The sequence below is a fragment of the Zingiber officinale genome, chromosome 10B, assembly GCF_018446385.1.
Source record: "Zingiber officinale cultivar Zhangliang chromosome 10B, Zo_v1.1, whole genome shotgun sequence".
Lineage (NCBI taxonomy): Eukaryota > Viridiplantae > Streptophyta > Magnoliopsida > Zingiberales > Zingiberaceae > Zingiber > Zingiber officinale.
Window position 1 is genome coordinate 12,124,176 of NC_056005.1, and position 10,868 is coordinate 12,135,043.

The 10,868-nt window shown below is 39.6% G+C and overlaps 1 protein-coding gene across 1 annotated transcript; it reads right to left on the reverse strand.

Annotated features, from left to right (window-relative positions):
* Positions 1–9,025: 9,025 nt before the first annotated feature.
* On the reverse strand, positions 9,026–9,967 carry LOC122028941 (AP2/ERF and B3 domain-containing protein Os01g0693400-like). The gene has a single exon (XM_042587913.1). The coding sequence runs from the start codon at positions 9,965–9,967 to the stop codon at positions 9,137–9,139; it is 831 nt and encodes a 276-aa protein (XP_042443847.1). The 3' UTR covers positions 9,026–9,136.
* Between the last annotated feature and the right edge of the window lie 901 nt (positions 9,968–10,868).

Below are 10,868 nucleotides of genomic sequence, written 5' to 3' on the forward strand. Positions count from 1 at the left end.
ACAATAGCATATGTATGCATGGAGATGAAGGGGTTTGTCATTCTTGTGCCATCATAATTTCCCATTTCTTTCCCTATAATTTTCTTTAAACATTTTCATTTAATCTAGCATTCAAACTCTCAATCATCTTTGCTTGTTCTATTTCGTTTAGAGTTTTGGATTAGTTGCTTGATGAATTAATTTGACCAAGAGATGGGTAAAGGTTTGAGTGAGGGGGAAAGGTTGCTTATGTGGGGAGTATCAAGAATTCAGAAATGAGGTCAAGTAAGGAAGAAGCTTAGATGAAGTGTTGATGGAATGTTGGCCTCATCAGCTTTTACCAAGATTCATTTGAATAGCTGCAAAGATGGAACATTTCAGCTGAGTGAGAAACAGGTGCTAAGGCAATGAAGAAGCAGATTTTTAGAGCTATTGATGGAAGTTATATTCACAAAGCAGAAGGGCAGCAGCTGGAAACAAAATTCGGCTTTAGAGATGTATCAAGTTTGTATCAAACCCTTGTCATCAGTGTTGAAACCAATGGGAAATTAAGTGAAGCTCTTGTGGCAACTTTAGAGCCAAATTCTTGAAGCTGAAATGTTGTTGACAGCAGTGCTTTTAGGGATTTCTGAAACTGTGAAATACTATAATTATGTACTACTTCTTAGAATATGATTGCTTTGCCAAACTTTTGTAGAAGTACCAACTTGGAAAGTTTTCGAGTATGAGCTGAATTGTGTTGCTGAATTTGAATTCTTAGATTTATATGCTGTGATTCTAGAAGTGGTTTTGCTGTTTGTCAAGCAGTGCTATGTTTTTGCTGTTTTTCTGAAATTGTTACTGGGAAGACGATAATATCAATACGTGTTGAAGTTGATTAAGCAGAAATAGAGAAAGGGCAGGAAATGAGTCTCAATTTAACCTTGTGATTGTTGTTATGAAGCTGAAATAAGATGAAGTTTTCCTTCCTTTCCGAGCTCACTTTGAATCGAGATATGCAACTCCAATAGATTGACTTTCTTAAACTACTCGGTTTTACAAGAAATTTGGAAAGTATGCTGCCTTAAAAACTGAAACAGATATGGAAAATTGCTGGTGTTGAGCTGCACATTGCTAGAGCATGGAATTCAGAGATTTGAGTTTTGATTTCAGTTTTTTTGAATTGTGCCAATTGTGTGCCAATTTCTGCATTAAATTCTCAAATCATTGAGAAACTTAAGCAAATGAGTTGTATGCCCAATGGCAAATGGTGATCTATGGGAATTAATTATTGAAGCTTGGAGTGAGTAATGGCAAGATCAGAAACAGATTTCTGCATTGTGCAGAAATTAGCCTATTGGCTGTTAAGTTTTGGAGCATTGTGTTGTGTAGAGTTTTTGCAAAGATATTGGAATAGAAGGATTTAATCCTAAGTTGCAACAAATTTTAAGAGAAATCTAGTATTGGACAATGAAACACAACCATCATTTCTAATATTGGACAATGAAGCAGAACAATTTAAGAAATCTGAATGAATCAAAATGTAGTGAGCAGGATCCAGCAGAGTATCAATGTTATATCAATTAAGCACTGCTTAATTCAAATTCAGTGTAGAGCAATTTAAAGGTGCAGTAGAGCCATAAACAAATGGAAAAATGTGTTCTCATTGCTTGGATTTCTAGAAGAATAAGAATTTCGAGAGTGATGGAGTAGGAATTGAAAGGCTGCAGTAATATGGAAGTTGGAGATTTGAATCAAATGGTCTGGATCCAGAAGGATAGGAACTCAAAACACTTAAGCATTGCATCATTTGCTAGGTAAAGTGGAAGAAAATGTCAGCAATTGATTCTCAAAGCAGTGAGGTTTAAGGAGCTGGAATTTTGTGACTTTGGTACTGATTTGTTGCATTTGTGAAGAGTTTGTCATTGCTTTAAATCTTAAAATTATATCAGTTTCTTAAGCTGACAGGATCTGCAGATTGTTGAAAATTCTGATTTAGCCAGCTACATTACATTTGCTAGTTGTGTAATTAGTTTCTGAAATCACGTGCAAAGATTTGTATGAAGAAATCAGAGCACAAAGATTTAAATGCAGAAGTGTACAATCAACAGAACCAGAATTTGGGAAGAAGTTGAATTCCGGAAATCAGAATTCAGTCTTGATGAATATGATGTTGAAAATGTTTGACTGGATCCAATGATTTGTGTTGAACCTGGTGTGGCTGCTGGAATACATTGTTATGGCTAGGGAATGTTCTAATTTCTGAATTCTATTGGATTACTTTTGCTTGTCCTGTGAGTGCAGTTTTATCAGATATGTTTGCTTCAAAATCGTTAAGTGCACTGCAGGGCTAATGAACTTTGTATGTATTTTTATGTGAAGCATTTGAAATCTTATTGTCATTTGCTTTTGCTTAACTAATCAAAGCACTTCAAGTTCATTATTGTGGAGTTATATTTACTGAACTGTGCTAGTGAATTGTAGTACATGTTGATTCATGCAGATTACAGATAAGTAATGTGATTACTTTTGTTCTTTTGGAAGCAATTGTCTTTCTTGTTGTAAATTTCGAAGTGGAGTTTCAGACTTATGCTACAGAAGAGAAAAAGTATCAGTGGACACATCTTTATTGAATCTGTTAATGACAGAAACAGAGAGCAAGAATCTGCAACAGCTGTAAAAAAACAGAGAAGAGTAACTCATCTCTTGTACCAAACTTTTTGAAGTGGCTCTTAATTCATTGAGAAACTCAATTAGAACTTTGTTACCCTCAGAAACAAATGGTGTTTCAATCAAGGAAGTGCTGAAAAATTAGAAAGTTAGTGAGGCAGTTTTGTGCCAAATTTGGAAGAGATGCTGGAATTGGAAATGCAGAACAGAGAAAGAAAGGAAAAAAAAGAAAAGTGATACATAGGCCAAGATGCTGATCTGTTGTTCATTATTGTGGAGCTTAGTCTTTGTAATTCCTGCTCAAGTGTCAAATCCCTGATTTACTTCAATCTATTGACAGCAACAAAAAAATTCAGAAACCAGGCTTGTTTCTGATGATTCATTTCTGATTAGTATGTTTTGAATTGATGCTCCATTCATTCTAGTGCTGAATTTAATCCTTTACTAAGCTTAATTCTTCAAGGTTTAAGGCACGTTCTTTTGGATTTACCACTTCTGAAACTAAAGCTCAGTTAGCATTGGATTTCAGATTTCAAAAATGCATTGCTTTAAGTGTACCTCAATTGAAAATGAATTTCGGTTTAAATGCATATCAGTTTTGTGCTAAATGGTGATTTGCTAATTAGAGCCAAGCCTTCTTGCTAATATGAATCTGAAATGAAGGATATTAAAGCCATCTTGATTCAATAATTAATGTGCTATGATTTCAGAGGTGATATAAACAAAGTGAATGCTTGAATTTGAATTTTTAAAGCTGCTATTTGTTATTGATTGATGTTGACATTTTCCAATGCATTAGAGATGCACATCCTTATTGTCTCTGCCATTTATAGAAACAGACACAGAACAGAAAATAAATTCTGCAGGGAAATGGAAAAAGAGTGGCTAGAGGAATATCAAGACATTGGATATACGTTGTGTTTTTTTTTTTTTTATTGCCCGAGACGGCCAATACTTCAAGTGTGGGGGAGGGAGCTATTTTCAATTAGCTAATGTGAGTTTGTTTTTGAGCTTTCAAGTGATGGAGTGGAAGTGAAAAATCCAGTGAAAACAGAAGAAAAATTTGGAAATTGGCACATCACAAGAGTGTATCAAAAGAGTATCAAGATTCTTTGTTTGCCATCAAATTGGAGGGGAGTTTAGCTTGATCTTTTGAATTAGTAATATCAAATGGTATTCATCTTTTACACATCAAAATTGGTCAACTCATCAAGTATATTCCTCCAATACTCTTATCTTCTCATTTCCTTTATTAAATACTTTTCTTTTGCCATTTCATTCACTTTAATTGTTCTTCTTGCTTTCATTTCAATTCTTCATGATTAAATCCTTTTGATTCATGTATGCTATGTTCTATGGTGGTGGAGAATTAGAAAATAAGCAAGCTTATGGTAGTGAAATGTTGTGAGTTGCATTGAGTGAGCTCCACATATATGCAATTTTGAGTGTGAGAGTTAGAATAGGTAAATCCCTTGAGAGAGTGCAACTTGCTTAATTTTTCAATTGGATTGAAACTACCATACCTACTGATTATTGTTTGAATTGTGTTCATGATTGTTAGTGATCTTTAAGATGATCTTAGTTAAACTCTTTTTACTATCTTTTAAATATTGCTAGGGAATTTTCTATGGAGATGATTTTGAGTTTTCTTTACTTTCACGGGACGTTCAAGACTAAGTATGGGGGATTTGATAACCATGATTTTACTGCATTATTTTGATTCATATATGCATGGTTTGATGTTGATTTCATAGTTTAAATCATGGTTACATCATATTTTGTGCATAGTGTGTATTTTTAGACTTAATTGCAAATTATATTATTTTTGGTGTTATTTGATGCTAATATTTAATTCTTATTTTGCAGGCATCAAAGGATCTTAGATTTGGATCTATTTCGACTGAAATTGGGCTCGAATCGGAGTCCAAACAAGAAGATCAAGCTTTGAAGCATTATGGACCGTTCATCAAGAATAGGACAGATCTGAACCATCCGTTGAAGATCTGGCCGATCCAACCTAATGGGGAGCAGATCTAAGCTATTGATGAAGATTCAGAAGTTTTGATCCAGATCTGAGTTCATCCAGCCATTGATCCAGCCGGATTAATCTGGACCGTTCAATGACGACTGTGCAGATCCGGGCCATCCAGTGATGATCTGATCGATCCGACCTATGGGAGAGTAGATCCAGACCCTAGATCAACATCAGTACCTTCAGATCGGATTTTGGGCAAACTTTCACCGTTGATTTAGCTCCAAATCAATCCCAGCCGTCCGTTCAGATCCAGATCTGATTCAAAACAGAAGCTACAGTACCCAGCTTCCTTCGTCGATTCCTCCACGCACAGTAGCCTCGTCCTCGCGGCAATCTTCCGGATTTCGGCCCCTTTCCTTCTCCAATCCATTTCCCGAGCTTCTACCTTGGTGGAAGACTTCTTAGCAGCTCATCCCGATCATCTGGAGCACCGGCGAGTGTTCTCTCCGGCGGAAAATCTGCTCACGGCGACTTCTCTGTTTTCGCCAGATTTGGAGGTGGTCTTCCAAATCTGCGCTCCGATTCCCATCAGTGACGCTTGGAGGTGGTCCGCCGGCGTTATTGAGCTTCATCCGATGCCCATCTGCAATCCACGACTTCCATCCAGATTCAGAGAGCTCCGGGATCTAGATTTCCATCATTTTCAACATTTTTGGGTTTTGGGATGTTCTTAGCTCGTCGGGGGTGGTCCGTCGGCCTTGCTGAGCATTCCTCGAACTGAGACGCAACTTAGAATCTCCACTGAGGTCCGAAATTGGGTGGTCTCGATTTTGGCCTCTTGTGTGACGGCTTGAGTGTGAAGTTTTGTGGAATTGGTTGAGGGATTGGATTGGTTAGGGTTTATTTTTTTTTGCTACTGTTTTATAGCTTAGAACTAGTTTTTTTAATGGTTGTTATGTTTTTATGCAAGTAATTTAGTATTTCATTACCTTGTTGTAGTTTAATTTGAGTTTAAGTTGTGCTTGATTAATTGTTTAGAGTTTAAGTTCTAAGTTAGGGTTTACATCTTGTTTTAGATCAGATTTACTTGAGTCTTCTTATTTCAATCTTCGTTTGATGTGTGTTGATGATTTAATTATAATGTAGGGTGACAATGCATTATGGTTTGATTGTTGGCACACAAGTAGATTTCATTTGTTTAGGTTTCACTCTTATACTTTAGATTAATTTCTTTACTGCTGTGTTTTCCTTTGTAGATTTATATTCAAAGCTTTAAAACCCCCAACTCCATTTTTATATCGAAAACCCCAAAAATAGGAATAAAAGACAATCCTAAATTACATTCTACCGTTGGTTCCTCGGATCGATCCTGAGCTTGTTACTACAACATTATTGTTTAATTAAGGGGTTCAGTGAAATATATACATTGTTAATTTGATAAGCCCAATCGTGACAGACATTTAATAATATAGATTTTAGCGCTTATCACAGCCCGTGTAGCTTCACCAGAGGAGGAGTATGATATGGTCGTGTGGATCCATACGACTGTGTCACCCCAGCAACATATCCAGAACACGGCCATGCAGATCTACACAGTCGTACAACACTTCCAGAGAGAAAGCAAGTCCAGGTCGTCTGTGTCACACGGCCGTGCAAGATTTCCAGAGGCCAAGATTGGCTAGGCCGTGTAAGCCACATGGCTGTGTAAGCCATCCAGAGACAAAGCAGGACACGACTGTGTGAAGGCCACACTGCCGTGTGACCCTGGCCAAGAGTGGAATGGGTGAGGCCATGTGAAGGCCACACGGCCGTGGCACAGGCCGTGTGGTGCTTGTGCCTTGCTCTATATAAGGGGGTTTCTTCCTCTTTAAAAAAGGGGGGAGGCTCTCCCTTTGGGGAGATCCAATTTGGGGATGTTCTTCACCTTCTTTGCCCTTAATCCGGCGATCCAAGACCATCTCCATCTCTGTATCGAATTCAGAAGCTAAGGATCGGTTCCGAAGATCACTCATCGTCTCTAGATAAGCATTTCTATTCTCTTCTCGATTGGGGTTGAAATGTTTGTAATCTCCTTGTCTTTGGATCTCTATCTTTGTACTATAGAGTAGATTCATTATTCTAGGATTAAGGGAGTATTTGTGGTGTGATTTTATGTAAGATCTCATGGACATGCAAATTTTCTATCTAAATGATGTTGGTATGTTTTGTATCTATTTGATCTTGTTTGGATTCTTGTGTTTGGTCCTAATTACCATGCTTGATTGAATGTTTGTGATGCTTGTGGATCTCGTAGAGGGATACCCTAGATCGTATGACTGAGGGGCGCTAGTGACAGGCTGCCCCGCTAACGGACGTCTAGGGGGTCACCTTGAAAGGTGAAGTTAGTCTTTACAAGGAGGTGGGATAGTTGAATGCGTTTAGTCCCTACACCTTTATGTGGATTGAGTGGTGATGTGTTTTTGTGTTATATGACCAAGGGACGTTGGTGACAAGTTGTCCCGCTAACGGACTTCATAGGGATCATAACTATCTAATCGCTAGAGGTATAGATATATCAAAGTCCCTTGTCGGTTGTCTTCTGCAGGAGAAAACCGACAACTTCTTACAAACTTGTCGGTTGTCTTCTACAGGAGAAAACCGATAACTTCTTACAAATGCATGTCAATTGAGGATATGAATTGAAGAACCATGCTACATCAATGAATATCACAATGAAATCGAATTTTAGAACACTCACAAAACCAAATACTTCATTTACTTTCATATTTCTATTTTCTAGTTGCTTACTTAGTACATTCCCTACCTTGTTAATTGTTTAACTAATTTTACGTGAGATGTCTCTTGTGCTTATAACCAGCCCCTGTGGAATCGATAATTTTTTATTACTGACGACGAAACTGTGCACTTGCGGTTCAATAACAGCCTACTTGACCAATAAAGAGGATCTCCATTTTATACTGCTTTGTATAACTTTTGACCTCATGCAGTGTCAGAGAATGTCAGAGGTTAAGGTATGTCTAATGATGGAAAATGTATGGCGGATCCCCATTAGGTAGGGGAAGGTTCTGCTGCAAGTGCATAACAGAGCATCTGAATATTCCTTGACCAATGGTTGTTATTTTCTGATAGGCAAATATAATTCTCTAACAATATTGCCTTTTATTGTTAGCCGCCCAATCCTGATCCAATCGGGGATAGACGGAGACAGATGTTCAGGAAAAATGGAGGGACCGAGCCCTGATGACTCGCTCGATGTATAATCGGTTAGGAGTTAACTGGGAGTTAGACCCAGATGAGATGAAGGGATTAAGTTCTGATGTCCCACCCGACGTATATCCGGCCAGGAGTTTAACCTTTTGAACCTGATCAAGACTTGAAATGGCTTGGCTGCCACCTCCTTGATCATTGACTTCCGTGTTTCCTTAAGTCTTGTTCTCTTGACCACTACCTTCATTGTTGGAACCTTCCTCGTACACCGTATAAAGAAGTTAGGTTGAGTTCAGCGCTCGAGGGTTTATATCCGTTTTATAAAAGGTCGTGCCCAAAAAGCAACAGTAGCTCTCTTCAAAAGGATACTGCAGAGGGCACTATGCCATTTACTTGGTGAAAATTTAAGCAACCTTGCTGTACGCCAGTACGCACACATCCACATCTGCTTCTGCCATAGCATTTTCTTAGGTCTTATCCTTGCTCACTTCACTGCTCTCTTTCTCTTCTGAAGAAGGAAAGGATCAAACTACAGGATTAGGTTGCTCTGGTAAGTTGCTATATGTCTATATTTATTCTTGCAAACTGAAATTGCTCATTAGATTTGTGTTTTTTTAAATTCAGATTAAGAAAATTGTTTTGTCTCACATATTGAGAGCTTCCCGCCTCAAATACTGCAAGTGCAGGATATGTTTGTCCTACACATGTTCTTCATACATCACGGAGAATCACCACCGACTTGTCTTGTAATCCCAAGAAGCAGTTAGGTACCTGGATGAAACCTCCCATTTTAAGGGACCGAACCTCATGTATAAAAAAAAAAAATGAAAAAAAAATCAGGTGGTCATGCGTTAGCTAGATGGGCACATTTGAATCTGCATAAAAAAATATTCTGTTAGTGCCTTCAAACACACTTGGAAATCTCAGTTCATCGGTCTGGAGTAAACATGAGATGTATCCAATGCCAAAATACCGACAATAAAGCAGGTCAATCTCGATAGAGCCTCCTCATAATGGAGCCGATCGACCAGCTCGACCATAGGGTTCGGTTACAAAATAGGCATGTCTTATATCATTTCGAATACAATATGCTTCAGAACCAACGTTAGCAAGTGGGCTTAGAAAAAATTGAAAAGAAATTAAAGATTATTAGTGAGCTAGCCAAAGATCAACAAGAAACAAGCTTCAAGTTAAATCATGTATATCTTTCCCATTCCAGATAAGTACTTCGATAGAACGAAATGCTTTCTTGCGAATTCAATCAAACAATTTAGTTCCTTACAAAGAAACGAATCGCTTATAGATCAGCAACAACGGCGCCCAGGCTCACCAGCCTGCCTGTCCCTCCGATATGTTCACCCCAAACAGCCTCACCGGTGACTCTGCGTCGCGGCGCTCGATGTACAACTGCTTCTCTGGCCCAGTGGATTGCCAGAATCTGATCACGTCGCCTGGCTTTAGGTTCTTCTCTTTCACGAACCGAATCCATCCCTTGGTCAGCACGTAGCTCTGGCTGCTGTTCCAGTACGAGTACCGGAATCGCCACACCTTGCCCGCGGCGTCCTCAAAGTTGAGTAGCACGCCCTTTGACCCCTCTGCTGTTCCGCTCCAAAACTGGAAGTGTGTCTCCGCGTGTTGCTTCGGGATCACCAGCCGGTTTAGTTTCCCCACGTCGCTCGGCGTCACCGCCTTCTCGAACAGCATCACTCGCGCTGTCTCGTGGTAGCTCTGCGCCCGACGACGCGAGACCCCAAAGGCGCCGGCACTAGCGCGCTTGCTATGCCGAAGCTCGTCGAGGAACGTGTGCTTACGCAACATGTCAACGATCTCCGCCTTTGAGTGCTTGGCGAGAAAGGCCAGCGCCAGCGCGCCCTCCTCGTCCTCCGCCGACAGCGGCACGAAGTTGGTGACGGCGTCGCGGCCGCGGAAGCGCTGCGCCGCCACATCGTAGGCGCGCGCGGCTTCAGCCTCGTCGACGAAGGTGCCGAGCCAGACGCGCTTCTGGCGCTTGTAGATCTGCGCGCCCCACCGGCCGTTTGGCTGCGGTACGACGCCCCTGTACCGAGACGAAGGCAGCTTCGAATAAGTCGTCCCGGCTGCAGAGTACTCCGCCTCCAGACTGGAATCGAAGGCCACCCTGACAGCGCCGCTCTCCATCCTCTCTAGGAAATGAAAAAGGAAAGATCGACGTCCTCACGTGCCTGTTTGATTCTTAGAAAACTAGCTACTGGTGCAGCTGCCGTTTCAATTGTCGATCTGAAAAAACATAAAATGTAGCTCAAAAAATAAAGGTGGAAGTACCGTTTGTTTGTTTGTTTGTTAGCGGAATGAAAATTGAGAATTTAAAATTATATATAAATGTAGTGCATATATAAATATAATTTAGTAAATATGATATTTAGAATTTCTATATTCTCATTTAATATCGTGAACATTTATAATCATTTAATGTTTTAATTTTTTATTAAAAATTTATATACAAATATAAATACGGAGACATATATATTATGTTGACGTTGGTACTGTGAGGGGTGCCCCTCTATCACACGTAGGGATGGCAATTTTCCCCGTGGGTTTGGGCCCCGCGGGTAAAATCTGAAATGGGGATGGAGATCCCCGATTTTTCGGGGATGAGGCGGGTTTGGGGCGGGTATGGGAATACTATCCCCATCCCTGAACACGCCCCGAATATTATTATTAATAATATTAATAAATAATATTATGATTTTTTTTAAAAATATTAATAATAGTGTTAATATTAATATTAATTTTTTTGGAAATATTATTAATAATAATATTATTGATATTGATATTAATATTAATATTATCATTAATAATTATTATTAAATAATAATAATAATAATATAAATTAATTTAGAAATGGGGCGGGGATGGGGAATTCCCGAACCCGTGGGTTCGGGTTCGGGGAATCCCCGAATCCGAAAAAATGGAAACGGGACGGGGATGGGAATGGCAAACCCGGCCCCGCCCCGCCCCGTTGCCATCCCTAATCACACGGGGCTCATGTGACTGCAACGGACATGGAAACGTAATATTG